This window comes from Denticeps clupeoides, chromosome 1, assembly GCF_900700375.1.
Source record: "Denticeps clupeoides chromosome 1, fDenClu1.1, whole genome shotgun sequence".
NCBI lineage: Eukaryota > Metazoa > Chordata > Actinopteri > Clupeiformes > Denticipitidae > Denticeps > Denticeps clupeoides.
Genome location: NC_041707.1, coordinates 31,837,582 through 31,856,156, shown reverse-complemented (window position 1 = coordinate 31,856,156; position 18,575 = coordinate 31,837,582). Strand labels below are relative to the sequence as shown.

Below are 18,575 nucleotides of genomic sequence, written 5' to 3'. Positions count from 1 at the left end.
ACCATTCCCTCACTACTGGGTTGTGGATTCCCTTTGGCACAAACAGTGATCCTCATGGGTGAATGAGTGTCAGGTGCAGATTGTCTGGTCATTAGCCCCTTATTTAAACCTGCCTGATCCAGAGTGTTCCAGGGTCATTCTCCAACACGTAAACCAAGGTGGCTGGTTTTTCTGGGTGGTCTGCTTTTTTTCATAGTATTTTTTGTGAACCCTCATACAGGCTCGACCTCTACACCCGGTGTTTCCCATGAGGCAAGACGTCTCCAAGTGACCGTGGACCAAGCTCGAGAGGAAGACATAAAAGGGCCAAGCATCGATAGCATCCACAGACACAGTACTGACCCAGAACTGGGGGACTTGTTCAGTGCTTGGCGTAGTGCTTTTCTTTTTGTGCATTTATTGTTAACAAAGGCCTTTTCCATTTTGAACATCAGAGTCTGTCATCCGTCTGTCCGCCTCGGTCGTGACATAACATTTCCAAACATCTGGTTCCATAAGAAAAGTAAATGGGATTTTAGAAAATCAGCAAAATGCATTTGGCTAAAATCGCCCTTAGAAAACTCTTCAGCCAGTCGGGTTTCTACAAATGTGTGTTTTCTATCTGTGATGTTATGCAGCCACTAAGACTTATTGTATAATCCTGTCTATGTGGAATCCTTAAGGAAAAATGCATATATGGATCAATAATGTGTTGAAATTTACAAAGGAACATGTGGGAGCCTCTTTTTTTATTGGCTTTTTTGGAATGTCTTCCTCTCTGGCTTTGTCAGGATTGCCTGCAGCTGGGCTCCACACCGGAATGCAATCCTGACGCCCCATAAATGCCGGAAGTTTTCGCCCGTTCGGGGTCGCTGGCATTTTCGTGAACTTCAATTGGTAACACTGCTTATAATTTGAGTTCTGGCAATCGCCACACGCCTACGGGTTAGTTTTAGTTCTTGATTTATGTTAAACTGTTTTCGGCCACCGCGCCATTGTTTCTTTGTATTTGTTTGTTTATGAATAATAATAAAACCCCCTTCCCAGTATGTCAGACCTCTGCGCTTCCTTCCCCCGTAAGTCCGTAGTCGTGACAGAATGCCAGCGACCCACCCAAAAGCGCAGAGGGAAGCAGAGGAAGAAACGCCGCGAAGGACGCAGCCCGGCGCGGCGAACGCGGACGCCAGGGGAGAGACGCGCCGCCCGTTCTGGTGGAGCGTTTTCTCCCCGAGAAGCCGTGGTACGCGGCGCCGCGTGATGACGTCACCCCCGGGAAACTCCGCGAAACCCGGAAGCGACAACGTCGGCGGGTGAGTGGGCGGAGCGAGGACGTTGGCGTCGGCAGCAGCGAGGAAGTGACTTGGGCAGCGAGCGCAGAAGATGCGACCCCCACGATCTTCGCCATGTCGAGCCAAGAACTCTGCGCTCTGCTGGCCAGGCTCCCCGTGGACTGGGACGACACGGACGACGACGAGAGCACGGGAGACGAGAGTTGGGCTCCGCCCATCGCGCCAGTCTGCGATCGTCGCAAGGTCCGTGGGGACCCACGTCACTTCCAGGGGGGTGAGAAGCGGCAACAACAACAACGGCGGCGTTCCTCCAGCGAGGAGGTGGGCAGCCTCCAGCCCGAATGGCCAGAGTACTGCCCATGGGAGCTTATCGCGCCATGGGTCCAGGATGTCCGCAGGGTGGACGACCCTTGGAGTCACCGGTGGGAGGACACGGATGACGAAAGCGATGATGACGTGGATTTTCGGTGGGCGGTCGGTGCCGGGATGGCTCCGCCCAGCGTGCGCGTCCGAGATCATCGCGGCGTCCGTGATGACCCATGTGACTTCCAGGGGTACGAGGTGGACACGGACGACGACCAGGATGACGCCGTTTGGGCAGTCGGTGCCGGGATGGCTCCGCCCATCGCGCCCATCCAGGAGCGTCACGAGGTCCGTGGAGACCCACGTCCCTCCCAGCAGTGTGAGGAAAGCTGGTGGAAGAGGGCGACGGGAGGTCGCCAGCCAGCAACTGCGCTGCCGGGACTGCCTCGCAGGGAATCCTCCATTCCTGCTCCAGTCGCCGACCCGCCTTCCCTCTGCCCGGACGTTCCCCAGCAAAATGGCAGCGCAGCACCAGCGCCCACACCTGCTGGAGAAGACGTCCACCCCCCTCCACACCACACACCTACCACCATCTCCAGCGACGTGCCCAGCCCAGTGTGGGACCGCCCAATTGTCCCGGGACCCTTCAGTGGGGCAGCAGACACAGACGAGATCACTACCATCCTCACGTGTCTGACTGGATCAGCATGGGGCTGGAGCACAACCCTCTGGCAGCAGGGAGAGACAGACAGGAGTTTTCGGGACTTCCAACAGAGACTGAGGGCGGAGTTTGATCGGCCTGAGCCAGGGATCGAACTCTGCCCCCCCACCACATCCAGTGCCAGTCAGGATCCGGGGCAAGAAGACCCAGCACTGGTGGGCGACGAGAAGGTCGCTCCTCCCGAGATCCTGGCTGTGCCCCCTGAGGAGGTCCCGGAGAGCCCAGAGAGGGAGCCAGACGACCCTCTCTTCTGTCTGTCTCTGTCTGTGTGTGTCTGTGTGGCATATGTGTCCGTATGTCGCCCCCACTTCCCCTCTTTGTGTCCACCAGATGGCGACCCAGCCGCGGAGCCGAACCCCAGGGAGGAGGTTCCTGACCCGAATGTGCTGGTCCAAGGCGAGGTGGACAAGCCCCAAGGTACCCCTAAGTCCAGCCGGGGGGGGTGCTCCCCCAAAGAATTTTTTGGGGGGGTGCAGTTCGGGTTGGGGACTCCTCCTGAGGGGAGGGGAGGTGGGGAAGCGATGGAGCTGGGTCCTCCGGTAGCCAGTGAGGAGGGCGGGCCAGGCATGGGCCTGCGTCTGCCTCCAGAGGGGTGGAGCGCCATAGAGCCCCCGGGTAGGCATGGGGACCCAGCTGGGACAGGCAGGAAGAGGGGCCTGCTTGTCCCAACGGACGCAGAAGGGGCTAGCCGGATGGTCTGGCAATGCCCCCCCCTTGGCACCAGGGCCGTGCAGCGAGAGGGGCTGCATAGTCCCAGAAGGCACCAGCCTGGGGTGCCTGGAACAGTTGCCGGAGGCTCTGGGACAATCTCCCTGCGCGGTGCAGGGGGTGACACTAGACGTGTCAGAGGGGACATGTGGAGACAGGGCCCACACGTACCCAGATGGATCGGCCCTGATTATTGTGTGCAGGTACGGGAGTCCGGGGCCGCCATGCGGGACCACGCCGGGGAGCCAGGCCGAGGGTCCGGGGCCGCCATGCGGGACCACGCCGGGGAGCCAGGCCGAGGGGTCCGGGGCCGCCAAGCGGGACCACGCCGGGGAGCCAGGCCGAGGGTCCGGGGCCGCCAAGCCTGACCACGCCGGGGAGCCAGGCCGAGGGTCCGGGGCCGCCACGCCTGACCACGCCGGGGAGCCAGCCCGAGGGACCGGGGCCGCCACGCCTGACCACGCCGGGGAGCCAGCCCGAGGGACCGGGGCCGCCACGCCTGACCACGCCGGGGAGCCAGCCCGAGGGACCGGGGCCGCCACGCCTGACCACGCCGGGGAGCCAGCCCGAGGGGACCGGGGCCGCCACGCCTGACCACGCCGGGGAGCCAGCCCGAGGGACCGGGGCCGCCACGCCTGACCACGCCGGGGAGCCAGCCCGAAGGACCGGGTCCTCCAAGGGGAGGATACAGCAGGGCAGGAGCCCTGTGGTTGCCGCCGTCCGCCCCGCCGCCTCCACTGATGGTACTGTTGGGGCTCCGAGGACGTAGCCCTTGGAGGGGGGGCTCTGTCAGGATTGCCTGCAGCTGGGCTCCACACCGGAATGCAATCCTGACGCCCCATAAATGCCGGAAGTTTTCGCCCGTTCGGGGTCGCTGGCATTTTCGTGAACTTCAATTGGTAACACTGCTTATAATTTGAGTTCTGGCAATCGCCACACGCCTACGGGTTAGTTTTAGTTCTTGATTTATGTTAAACTGTTTTCGGCCACCGCGCCATTGTTTCTTTGTATTTGTTTGTTTATGAATAATAATAAAACCCCCTTCCCAGTATGTCAGACCTCTGCGCTTCCTTCCCCCGTAAGTCCGTAGTCGTGACAGGCTTCTGGAAAATCTTCCATTAATGCTGGTCATGGGATATTTTATTCTGTTTGTAGAATATTAGTTAAATGTTGCCTTATGCATAGTCAACATATCTGTTGAGTCAATCAAAGTGAAAATATAACACAATTTAACTGTTGGAAGAACAAAAGTCTCTTTCAGGATTACAGCAATGAATGAAATTGGATTGAAATGACTCTGACTGCAGTGTGGCACTGCAATAAATACAGTTTACATCAACTAAACATCGACTCACTTTTCCAATACTTTCAAACTATTGGTAGGTTTATGCAAAACCAAAGTTTAAGCCCAGATGTTTGACACTTTACAAAATGTAAAAAAATGTAATTGAATCCCACAACAAATTTAAGATCCTGGTTATTCTGTTCATATAAAATCATATAAAACGTGACTTTTTGTCTGGTTAGGAATAATTTTATGCAAGCTCCAAATATATCTATGATATATATATTACTTTACTCGCATTTATTTCCTTTCATGTATATTTTAAGTGTCAAGACTATCTAGATTTCCAGGTTTGGGCAGACTTTGAGTAGACATGCTTCTGAAATAATGCCTTCTGTCAACTTTATATACATGCATTATACAGGGTTCTTACACATTTTTAGAAGAATGCCCATTACTTTTCAATTACTCTAAGGCAAATTTTCTGTGCAAATGTGGAAAAAAATCACAAAAAGTCCAAAACTGACCAAATATTGATAAACTAATTTTTTAAAAATGTTTATTTTAAATGCACTAAAATGTTTTTGTGCCTTCTTACAAAAATGACGTACTTCATTATACATTCATGTGTCAATAAGATTTCAATGATCTTTAATATTGCTTATTCCAAAACTTTTCAAGGCCTGAAAAATTCTCTTTTCAAATTCCATGACTTTTCCAGGTTTTTAATAACCGTAGGAGCTTCAACATGTTGATGTTTTGAAAAATAAGATAACAGATGCAATTTTTTGTAATTTTTTTGTTCAGACAAAGAACACATTACAATACAGGCAAATTCTGACCAACATTTCAAAAGTATACTGTGTATGTGTGTGTGTGTTTGTGAACCTCTGTGAATGTCAGCTTCAATGAGTAAAAAGTCCTCACCTGTATTTTATTCCAAACTTAGAGTTTTGTTTTGCATTTCTTGGTTGAAGAATTATGTTTCAAAGAATCACAAACTATAAACACAAGGCTTGAAGAAAATGGGCCATAATTTTTCCTTGTTAACCAATATATCCCACTGTTTTATTGGCGTCTGAAAGAAAGCTGATTACTTTGTGCTTTTTGTGGAGTATAGATGTAGTAAAGAGTCTTTTTAGACAATCTTGTGTCTGCATGTGTGTGTTCTGTTGAAAGAGCTCAAACTGCAGCGAGAAAAACCTCAGTCATGGGTGACTTCAGTGCATAAATATCTCTAAAGAGTTCTAAATTAATATGAGATGCAGGTGTGTGTGTGTGGTCTAAAGTTCCTGGTTCAGAGCAGTTTAAACTATTGAGTGTTGTATGGGTGAGTTTGCACATGTGATAGAGAGAGGATTTCCCTCCAACGGCATTTTTGCTGACTGTGACTTTTTGAACATTTTGAGAAACATAAAATCTCAAGGCAGAACTAATTTCTCCCAGCTTTCTCTTTGTGCCTCACAATTATTACTCCCTCTTATATTCTGCTTGGTGAGAAAGCACTTCTTTGCCATAACAGATTAGATATTCTTGTGTGAGTGTGTGTAGGTACATAGGGGCAGGAGGCTCTTTTGTGCTGTAACCTGTACTTAGCTTTCACCTATAGCCCTCTGGGGGCTCACCACACACTGTACGAGTAGCTTGGTTTGATCTGGGTGTAACAGCACTACTGATCTGACATCAGCCTTTGTTTTTGTGGTTAGCATTAGGCTAGTGCTAGTGCATTTGAGTCACATCTGCTTAACGCATGCAGCGCTCTTCCTTCCGACACACACCCTCCTGCCAACAACTAACGCATGCTGATGTCTCACTTCCTCCATGTTCCTCTACCACACACATTTCCTTTCACTTTACATCTCATTTACTCTGTGCCGTGGTTCCCCTGTGCCTATTCCCTCCTTCCTCTAATACATTCCTTTTCTCTTCTTCTATTACTACTATGCATGCATTTTCAATTCTACACCCCAGCACCCCAACCCCCACCCTGATTTCCTGTTGTTTGTGACTACACCTAGCTCCATTCTATGTGGATTGCTTGAGAGATAGAGATATAAGTGGTTGTATTGTGTGGTATAACATATCATTACAACAATTGATGTTATAAATAAATCTTAAATGCTAACAACACAGTGTTTGTGTGTGTGTGTGTGTGTGTGTGTGTGTTGGGGCAGCGTGTTTCGCATACTGTCGCTTCTGCTTTGATGAAACAAACATAAATGAGTTCTCCATTTCAGAGCCACAGTTGGGTGACATGCGATGAATTGTTCCAAACGCACTTGGGTTTGTGTGTGTGTGTGTGTGTGCATGGTGCACGTTGTCCACAATTAGCAAAGACAGGAAGATTTTAATAAGGATTAAAGACACCTCTCTATTGAAAAAAGCAGAGCGAGCCAGAGAGAAAAGAGAAGAGTGGGGGTGGGGGTGGGGGGGGGGGGGGGGGGGGGGCAGAGAAAGAGACAGAGAGAGTGGAGACAGACGTATGAAACAGATTAATGGTGCTCCCTGCTGCGTTTTAATGTCACTTAAAGTCGTGATCTGTACAGGGAGGGAGAGATGGAGGTGGCGAGGGACACTGTTTTTTTGTTGACTTTTTCTCCAGACCTTTTGGCACACAGTCATTATGAGTCTGTAAGTTTTAGACACACACACACACACACACACACACACACACGCACACCCTTAAATGATCAAGTATGTACACTGTTTGGATGGTATTCCTGTTGACTGTGTTGAGCCTAAGTCCATTGATCTGCTGCACATCTGCATTTTATTTAACATTTACTGAAGCAGGCAAGACATTTAGGACTATTTATCTTATTTACAATGGCTGCCTGGCAGAAGAAAACAGTGAGGCGAGTTTCTGACCAAATGACCACTACTAACCAGAAAACATTGACAGTGACACAGTAGTTAGATTGTCATACAGTCACAAGTGACCTAATGCAAATGTGACTGTTGGCTGAGTGGCCCAGGTCACACACTGTTGAACATCTGAAGTAAATTCCAGGTTCAAAAGCTCCTTCCAAAAAACAACAGTGGAGGAACCTGTGAATCTTATTAAGCAATTTACGCTCTATATGGGCAGCACAGAAAAGGACTGACAGCCAAAGTACAATGATGTGAAAGTGAAGTGATTGGCATTGTGATGCACAGCACATGGTGCACACAACAAAATGTGTCCTCTGCTTTTAACCCATCACCCTTGGTGAGCAGTGGGAGCAGTGTGTGGGGACGGTACTTCGCTCAGTGGCACCTTGACGGTTCAGGATTCAATCCGCCAACCATCCGATTACGGGTCCGCTTCTTTACCCACTAGGCCCCATGTAGACTCATAGCAAGATAAATGTTCTTTAAAATCCCTATCTTGTATCAAGGGTACCTACATTTTGTTTATTGTGAACTGTAATGTAGTCATTCTGTTTCTCATCACAAGGAGGAAGATACATATGAGACGTAACGCAGATCTATCAATATGACAGACATAGGATGGGACCTGGCATACTCAGGATATACATCAATAAATAGTTAAAAGAGCCATTTTCTGTATCTTGAAGCAAATGACCCTTTTGCAGGTTTGTAAATATTTCTGTCATCCATGCATGCAGCACGAGTGGGTTTCAAACCTTCAAAATGATGGATTTTAAACTTTGTTTACGAAAACTTTATTAAAGATCATGTTTTGAACATGCCTCAAGCTTAGCGTGTAGTGCCGTGTTTAGCACTAGTATGAAAGTAGTGGCTACATACTACACAGCAATAACTGTTCTCATTTGGAAGCTTTAGTAATTGAGTACAAGGTAAAACACAAGTGTGGCAAGAACGACAAATTAAAGGTTGACAGGCCTAAATGATTAGCCTGCAGTACTGGTTGGCAATCTCAGCACCGACTCCCAATCTACCGCCCGCACAGAGCAACAGAGAGAGTGCGGCAGCAAAGCAGTGTGAGAGGGCATTTATCAGATCATAGTTCACCAGCATTTTTTCTATTTTTTTGTCCCACTAAAATAGTTAATCAAACAAAGTATTGTTCTGGATTAGCAAAAATGGAAAACACGGGACCATGCCACATGGTCTGACGAGAGCTGGTACATCATTCAAAAAAAAAAAAAAAGAGTTAAATGAATGTACCCGCAGTGATCATCACTTTGTATAAAAGCATCTGCTGTCAGCTTGCCCCCGCTACCTCACCATCAGAAAATGATGAGCAAGCACGGATTACATGTAAAATCCATCCATCTGAAATGGCAGATGGCAAAAACAATGCAACAGGTCTTTTAATGGAGGCTGTCTGTCCTCTTATGACTCTCTTTATGGCTCGGTCTTCCACTCTCATCCTATTCAGCATCTCTCCCCACTCGCCCACCCAACCTATCCCATACTCTCTATTTGTAATGTTTCCCCTGAAAATCCATGGCTGCACAGCTGGTGAATAGTCTGGTTTGCTCTCTTCCTCTCCACCGTATGTCATTCCCTCATTCTATCCATGTCACTCTCCATCTCCCTCTGCACCGCACAGCTAATGTGCTTACACCAACCCGCCACAACATTAAAACCACTGACAGGTGAAGTGAGTAAGATCGATCGCCTTCTTATAATTCCACCTGTCAAGGAGCAGAATACATCATGCACCAGGTGAGCAGTCATTTCTTGAGGCTGATGTGCTGGCATCATGATGTGAGTATGTCACCGACTTTGACACGGGCTAAATTGTGATGGCTAGATAACATCTTCTAAATGGCACCAAGAGTGCACTATGAACCAGAGACAGGGTCATGAGAAGTCAAAGCTCATTTTGCTACTGTATCACAAGATGCTAAAAAAAGTGCAAAACTGGTCTCCTCTGTTATATACATATCATGATCGGATAGGATGAGTAGTCCTACTACTACTACTAATATGATGTGTATATCTTTTTGGGGAAAAAAGAAGCAGGTGTGTATATTTGATACATTGTGTTGAATAATGTCTTCCTGTCATGATTTTTTTCTTCAGATTTACACAACAAGGACAAAAACATTATGACATTTTTTAATGCATTTATTGGATAAAATTACCACTACATTCTGAAACATGACAGCCAGTCTATTCACATTTACCACAAAACCCACACGTCCATACTTCTATTTTGACACTCATTACTTGCTTTTCTTTCTGCCATGTTTGCATGTCATTTTTGTGCATTAGCTGGGGCGCATGACAGCTAAGTGATAAGAAATTGAGAGCCTAAAATGCAGCGTCAAGGTCAATACCTGGGATTTTAGAATGTGCAAAAAATAACAAAATGTGCCATGCTGACTCCTGTGATTTATTACATGACTGATCACAGTCACTCATCAGAAATGTCAGAAATGTTGGTGTTTTCAAAACCTGTGTCCTTCAGCACTGTGAAGGGCCCTTCCAGTCTGTGTGAAGGAGAGATGGAATGAAGGGAGGGATAGAGAAGAGACGGGAGGTGTGAGAGATGAACACAGATGAAAGGATGACAGAAACAAATCCTGTGACCTACAGGCAGAGAGTCTGTGAACAGGTCACCTCGACTGAAGGTTTTCAATTATCACAATGCCAAGTCAGTGTGCGTGTGTGTGTGTGTGAGAGAGAGGGAGAGAGAGAGAGACACACAGCGAGAGAGCGCGAGAGAGAGAGAGAGAGGATTTAGAGGATTCTTCCAAAATGTTTCTTGCTTCCTCTTCATCAATCTCATTGCTATTTCTCTTCTCCGCTAACTCGTATTCCCTCCCTCAGATCTCTACTCAATGCAGAGGAATTCTAGATTATTTTTTTACTGTAAAGCTTGTTGGAGCTGCAAATATAAAAATGAGCATAGTGGCAACATTAATGGTGATTAGTTGCTTTACTGCATTATTATTCTACCTCTATACTGCGTTTCCTTTCTCTGTTCCTCTGTCTTTCTCCATTTCTCCCCCCTCTCTCTCTCACTCTCTCTTGCTGGCCAGTCTCATTTCTCATTGCTCACTGCTGGGGGATTCCTGATAATTACAGCCACACACACACACACAGGATCACACACACATGCACAAAGTCACACACTCTCGCAGCTATTGGTGTCAGTGTGCAGTAAAATATCCGTCACCATGCTGGGGTATCGCTAATCATTCGCTCGTTCTTTTGCTCTCTCTCTCTCCCTCTCTGTCATACATTCTCTCTCGCTTTCTGTATACAGCAGTGTGTGTGTGTGTGTGTGTTAGAGACAGAGAGTGTGAGTGAGTGTCTGCTCTAAACACTGCAGGATTCTCCACTGTGGTAAATCTGCAGACTTGAAAGCAGAATGGTGGCCTGGCTTTAATAGACGCAGGAGGGAATGTGTGTGTGTGTGTGTGTGTGCGTGTGTGAAGGTCAAAGCCTAGGGCCTGCTATGTAATTTGGTATATGTTTATATGGTGTAGATTAGTGTTTGATAAGTGTGTGTTTGACGTGTGTACATAAGATTGCTACAACTGTCTTCTACTAGAACATGACATGACTTAATTTGCACACATGAGTGTGTGTGTGTGTGTGTGTGAGTTGCATGTTTGGGTCTGTGTGTGTGTGTGTGTGTGTGTGTGTGTGTGTGCATGCCTGTGCCCGCACACAGGCTTCCTCCTACATCTTGAAACAATCTGAGCTTTGCTGGGGAGCCTGACACAGAATGTAACAAACTCATCACTAAAACCATCAGCCCTCTACACACACTACACACTGGCTCTTGATTTCTCATAATCACTCACAAGTTTTACATTCATTTAACCACACATTTACACACACACACATCATAAAACCACACTGAACATTTCTCACCACTTTTTTTGCTATACTTTTTTGATGGTTATACTAGCTCTGTGATGGCTTCATATTAGTTTTTTATCTCCGCCCACCCCCATCCTGTCACTTGTTGGTCTGGCCCTCGCCGTATGTGATTCACACCATAACGACAGCTGAGGGGGTCAAAGGCAAAAATGACCTTCTATTACGGAGGGAGTTACCTCCATCATGCTCCCCAACCTGAAGGCTGATGTGCATGTGTGTGTCTGCGTGTGTGAGACTGCACACAGGTATTTGTTGGGGTGTGTATGCGGGTGTGTGCGAGTATAGGTGTCTGTGTGTGTGTGTGTATGTGGGTGTGCCCTTTCCACAAAATAAGATGGGATCTCAATGTCACTGCAGAGGAGGAAATATTACGTCTAACGGAAGTAAGTCTCCACCTGCTACCAACTCCAGCAACACAAGGACATGGACATGGACATCTGAGATATTCAAAGGCACAACGGATTAAACTGTTTGAAAGCCAGTGCCCAATACATGCACTGAGGACATATAACACAACGATGTGGCAAAATGTTTTTAGAATTCGGCCGTATCTGCCTCCCAGCATCCACACGTGCCGTGATGGACTTCCTGCTCTGAAAAGAAGGCTTTGTAAATGAACGCATAATTGAATGTATTTTTAATTTGTGCCTGAAACTGTAATCCACATTAAGGCAGGAATGATCTGTCATAAAAACGTTGCGGATAACTGCATGAATGTGTGTGTGTGTGTGTGTGTGTGTGTGTGTGTGTGGCAAATGAATTATGGTCATATGTGTACTGACCCTTTAGTCAGTATATACCCCTGTGCATTTGTGTGTGTGTGTGTGTGTGTATGTGTGTGTTCGTAACTGGATTATTCTGCCACGTGGACTGTGCTCGCCGCTGCTTTTTGGGGACGGCTGGGCCACGCGTGTGCAAAAACTCGCACGGGAGACTATTTCATGAAGGTCCGTCTGCAGTCATAAATGCCATCGTAAAGTGAGGAATTCTCTGCCGAAAATGTCGACCTTTCATTTTGCCCTAATTAGGGAAAGAATGATAATCATGTTGCTCGTTAAGGGTGGTAGGACATTAGGAGTGCGGACATTCCACATTAGCACGTCTTCCGCCGCTGATAATTCATTCATGTCTTTATTCCGGGGGACTGAGATCATGTACACATTAAAACACAAACACATACTGTACACGCCCAGCGCAAAACACAGAGCGAATGGTATTATGGTAGAAATAAAACAAAATAGAGAGGAAGGAAGAGATATATATACGGGACGTAGGCTGGGATCCTCTGACCTTGCACCGTGCGGGAGGGAAAAAGTGTTTTTGTCATATTGTGTTGTGAATGTACGCTGCAGAGTGAGAATCGCCGGCCTTGTGGACATCATTCTATGTGTTTATGGGTATTTGTGTTTGTATTGTGTATCAGGGTTTCTGTGCCTAGCCCCGTCTTTATATGTGTATAATGTGTGCATAAAAGGGTTAGCATTGTGTATTATGTTTCTGTGTGCACATGCGTATCTGTGTTCATCTGAAGCACTCAAAAAGGGGTTTTGCAATTTCTATATATATTGAGCGTAATTTGGAGAAAACCATGTGTGATAACCAATATCTAACGTGAAATGACACCAGCAGCCGAATTCCCACACACCGTAATTGGTGAAAAACCCCACAGAACGGGTGAGGAGGAGTGAGGTCAGTTACTTCAGGTCAATGATGTAACATCACACTTAATGGGGAGCCTGTGCGTGTTGTTTAGTGGGTACCAGATGTAAATAACACCGTGGACCAGCTCCGCGCCATGTACCTAGGCAAGAGCAGGATACATTTCCACCGCTTCTCATGCCACCTCTACACATTTTGACGAATGCAGGCGTATAGGCTCTGTTTTCATTTCCTGCCGTGTTGTCTTTTTTTATTTTTATACATTTTTTTTACAGCTATGGTGTAGATACAGATATGTCTGTTTGGATCAAACCAAATATATCAACAAACAAGGCAAAGCATCTGTATATTTCATACGTACATGCGATTCATACATACTCTGTTTTATTCCATTCAATGCATAAATGTGTAGAAAAGCTGAATATTGCACTCACACACATACATACATAATGTGCAAACACACGCAGAGCTCTGCCTTCATGAATGACAGGATAAGAACGGGCCCGAAATTCTCTGTTGTGTGGGGGTACTACCGCACTTTTGTGCATGTGGTTCCACGATTGTGTTTTTTTGCAAGATGTCCGTGTGTGTGTGCGATTGTGAATACAAATGTGCCAAGTCTGAATGTGAATGTCTGTGAGTGTCTGCGAGTGTGTGTGAATATGAGTCTGATGGTGAATGTCGACATGTTTGTCTGATTGTGAAATGGAATACGATAGTGTTGCAGGAATGTGTGTCTGAACGCATGAATGTTTATGTGTATCTTTGTCTGTGTGTGTGTTTTTTTTTGTGTGTGAACACTATGATGGCAACTCTCATTTTTGCATTAAATGAATGACAGAATTCCTTTATATAGCCACACACAAACCCCAACAAACATGCCAAGTCACACAAATGTGAATGCAGAAAGAAATTATGACCAATGTGTGAGTGCATACACACACACACACTAACACACATTTTTATATATCCAATTTGTGCGCGCTCACACACACACACACGCACGCACACGCACACGCACACACACACACACACAAATATTATAAGCAATATTATACCTGTAGAACATTAGGGAAAGACTTGTGTGTGCATTGATGGATGTGCACATTAAATGCATAATTATGTGTGTGTGTGTGCATGTGTATGTGTGTGTGTGCGCACAGGCTTTTGTGTGTGTACAATTGTTTTTTTTCTTCTGGACTGTTTACTTGACTAAGATTAACGATGAAGGAAACATTTACAACGCATACCAGAAAACCCGCCCAAATAATACAGCAAACACACACACACACACACACACACACACACACACCTCTGCATTCCTGGGATAAAGCATTCAACACACTTGTACCCCAAAAACAGCAGCAGAAAAAAGAACAACCCGGATCCAGCGCTGCGACATACAATGTAATGCCAAACTTACACCTCACACACACAAACACACACAGACACACTTAAACCATAGACCTTCTCTTACACATGTTTTGCACACACTGTCTCGGGTTTCAGAGGACCCCGAGGATGGGTAGTCGTGATGTTGAGGTGGTGTGTGTGTATGTGTGTGTATGAGTATTAATATGTGAGTGTGTTGTGGAGGTCTTACCCGACGGAACGAAATGAAGAACTTTGTTAGCTTCCATGATCCCTCTGCTCAACCCATCATAGTCCTGTAGTTTATACACCAATAAGCCAAATCACCTCTACTCCCCACTCGCTTCTCTCTCCCTCCCTCTGCTGGCTCCCTCTACCTTCCCCTCGCTCTCTCTCTCTTTCTCTAGCTCGCTCTCGCTCACTCACGCTCTCTCCTGCTCTCTCTCTCTCTGTCTCAGTGAGTCAGCCTTGGCATCCCTACCAGGGGCTGGCCCTGGGTCCTAGTGCCCAGCCACTTTCACTTTCAGCAGAATACCTGCAGCACAAACTAATTTGAGAAAGAGAGAGAGAAACAAAGCGAGAGTGTGTGTATATGCAAGTAAAATAGCTTGGCTGTGCAAATGTGGTTGGCCAACACCACCTACCTATATAACTAGTGGTCCGAGGTGGGGTTTGTACTAAGGGCATAATTTCGAGTCTGTGCATTTTTGGTGAATGCATTTTGATTTTATTTTTAATAATATTGTTTAAATTAACTATATTTTTAAACAAAATGTAAAAGTACATTTTAACAGATATACTATTTGATTGTGTTCAAGGACATCACTTTTGCCTGCACATTTGTGTCTGTATATGAATATGTGTGGTTTTTGTAACCTCATTTCCAGTTTTAGGAATTTTGACAGTGAATAACCTCAAGTCTATCTGTTGTCCACGCGTGTGTTTTATTACCTTAATGGTAGAGGTTTTTATGTGGTGAAGCCCAAAGCTTTGTGTGTGTGTGTGTGTGTTTGTATGTGTGCGCGCGTGTGATGTGCATGTGTGTGAGGTAGCCTTGTAAAATTCAGAAAACTATGTCTGCTCTCCAGTTAATTGGCTTCAAAGGGAAGCACCATTACGTTCCTGAAGAATGTTCATCATGTGTTTGAGTTGTGGGTGGCATACATGTGTCTGTTAATATTTATGTGTGTATGTGTGTAGGGTGTTGCCTGTAACACCGGGAGGCAATGCACATGTGTGTCATCAATAAAAGAAAATGTACCTGCCAGCAGTACAACACACACACACTTACACTGTGTATGTGTACATGTATGTATGTATGACGTTTTTGTATGTATGTATTTATGTATGTACATGTCTGAGTCTTCCATTAATTATTGTGCAGACCATTCGTTTGTTTTTAATGAGAGGAGTGTGTGCCATATGTCTACTCACTGAGTGTCTGTGTATGTGTACATATGTGTGTATGTGTGTGAGCAAGAGACTGAGAGAAAGTGTGTCCTTGTGTTTGAAACCCCTTTCATCTATCTGAGGTCTAATTGGCCACGTTTCATCGCAAAGGGATTAAGGTGTAGCACTACCCTCTAGTGCCTAGAAAGCATTATTGCGTGCACACACACACATACACAAAATGCATTATATAATTCACAATTTTTCATTAATCAATAGACAAGGGATATCTGACCATTTGTTTTGAGGTTTTAAGATTATTATGACTTAATAGTTATTAAGATAATGCATGTCATGCAGATTCATGCGTTAATGGGTGATTATATTACGTGAACTATGCAACAAACTCAATTTTGATAGCATATGCTAATTTATATATTTTACTGACTTATCAACCAGGTGGGCCTGTGGAAGGCACAAGAAGAGACCTTTCCACTGCAATATCCTGAGCCAAACCGCACAGTTCTCATCAACAACAAGTACAAAGACACTGCACCACCTGTCATCCAAAATAAAGATCTGCCCAGGCCCATCTAAACCAAAGGCCATATTCCAGCACATGCTACAGATTTGCAGATCAAGTACACAGAGAAAACGAGGCACAAACTGAACATGAAAAGCTTCAAGGCCAAGCTGAATTCATGGGGGTTGGTTGAATTCGCACTAATCCTAGAGGGACTGATGGGGCTTTTCTAGTCAAAAAGAGTACAACATCTATACATTCCTTTTCAGATATGTCTTATGATACAGAAGCCTGTATCATAAAAAAATCAGGGATAAAAAACTCCAAAGATCTTCATGATCATAGCATCAAAAGTTTAAAGGTTCAAATCACCTTTCTGGATACAACGTGATTAAAAACTGTCGGTAAATCCGACCCCAAAAAATACACTTAACACAGAACACATAATAAACCCACTGGCCTGAAGTGTTCAGAATGATTTGTTGAACTGACTACATCGGCTTACATTGGTCTTTTCTTGCTTCAGAACTTTCTCTGTGTACAACAGTAACAATACAGGCACCTTATCAGTACTATCACCTGATTGTAATAACGTGTTATTTAATTATTTGATTATGTTATTCTCTCCAGCAACAGTATTCCATTTGTCTACAAAAAATGAAAGTTAAATCAGGTCTGCTAAGCCTGTCTCACACATGGCTCATCTCATGCCCATCATTAAGGACAGTTAAAAATGTAATCTAATGATGATGTCTTTGTTATATGAATTACAGAATTTATTTAATCAGATTTTCTGTTGGGTTAAATATATACCCAACAAAAACATGTGTAGAGGTTTGTGTGCTTATTCAGGTGCACATATTTCTATTTTAAAGGTACATATTAATATTGTATTGTAAGCACAATGGCAGAACCAATTATTATAATTATTATTATGGAACAAATCATTGACTCAAAGACATAATTTTGGTGAATTAAACACAATAAACCGAATGCTTAAAATGATTTCGTTTGTATGCCATTACTGACTGCACCATTTATCCAGATCAGATGAGCCAAAGTTTAAATTCTACCTGGAAGATTTCTGCAGATCAACTGTATCTTGCATCACTCACGTTATACTCAACAAATCAGTGTTAAAATAGAGTGCCTGAATAAAGATCTGGAAAAGCCAGCTGGAATAATAGAGCAGCTCCTAACAAGACTATGATGGAGTTTTAAGCCATAAAATCAGTCAAGTCTTGTTAAAGTCAAATAGTTATTGTACAAAAAGGCCCAGGTTTTAGTGCAGAACAAAAATGTCCCCAAATGTCACTTGAACACTCCAACTGTAAAAGCCATCTGTGTGAGGACATGTACATTATTTCTGTCCATTTCTATTCCATGAAATTTGCTACCAGGAGCAAAATGACCTCTTAGAGAGATGGAAGGATGTTTAGTCTCGTTGTGAAGTGGCACAGTCAGCATGAATCCCTCATAAAGCAGAGTGGAAATGGAAAAGCAACAAACATTTCCTGATTGGGAACGATCATTGTCACATTCGGAGGGGAAGAGAGGCCAGGGGTCTCCTGGGCAGAAATGCTGCCACAGACGTTCATTTGTGTGTCTGTCTGAAACACTGAGAGGAAAAACACACACACTAGCACTTACAACCACAAATGCGTACCCTCAGCCACACCCCACCATGCACACACACACACACACACTCAGACAAGCACACACTCCTCTGTTGTATCTAGACGCCAGGAAGAGCCCAAAGAGAGACCTAATGAACAACAGAGGGTGGACCTTCCTTCCCTTGGACCCTCTCGACTGCATGTGTTTTTGTGCTTGTGTGTGTTTGTGCGGGTGTGTATGAGTAGGTGTGTTTGATAATATTTGTGTGTATCACACAGACGTACAATAATTATTGTATTTGTAAGATAATTTCACCCTCTGTATGATTGATAATTCCAAAAATCCCATAATGTACCCCTTTATTTTATGGCTAAGCTATTCCATTAGCACAACACAGTACAGATCTGTTTTCATCTGGCTGCATAGACATACATGGCTTGTTAATGCGCAGTCATCTCACGTGCCTTTACAGCCAATTAATGCATGATGTAGCACATAGGTGTCAAACTAATTGCGTGACCCACAATTAGAGAGAGATCATTTAATATATATCTATTATGCCCAGAAATTTGAAGCACTGATAACACGCAAACTACAGACCCCACAATGCAATGCTTCAGTAGCCTTTTGTAGAAAGCAATCCAGAACATATTCTGTAGGTAAAAGTTGCATTATACACTATAATATGCACAGTTTTTGATAATATGAGTTATTGAAACTGATTTTCTGAGCAACGTTAGAATAGACATTTCATGCTTACGATAATCTTTCTCAAAATACAATAATTTGGTAACATACATTTTGGATCTGGCAACACTGCTATTGCACATACCTGACAATGGGCAATAATTCGTCTACTCTTAGACAAAAGAAGCCCACACAGCGACAGGAAACAAATCGAGACGGTGAGATTAGTGACTGCTT

The 18,575-nt window shown here is 45.0% G+C and overlaps 1 protein-coding gene across 7 annotated transcripts in view; it reads right to left on the bottom strand.

The window, feature by feature from the left end:
• The window catches only part of slc4a11 (solute carrier family 4 member 11), a 54,692-nt gene extending 40,136 nt beyond the window's left edge, over window positions 1-14,556 (bottom strand). For 3 of the 7 annotated variants that reach the window (XM_028988348.1, XM_028988370.1, XM_028988390.1), the window contains exon 1: window positions 14,355-14,553. In XM_028988348.1, the coding sequence (XP_028844181.1) occupies window positions 14,355-14,391 (37 nt within the window). In that variant the 5' untranslated portion in view covers window positions 14,392-14,553. Of the gene's footprint in view, window positions 1-14,354 lie in introns of all 7 variants that reach the window. The other 4 variants (XM_028988359.1, XM_028988398.1, XM_028988408.1 and 1 more) reach the window with 2 other exon arrangements.
• Window positions 14,557-18,575: the final 4,019 nt, after the last annotated feature.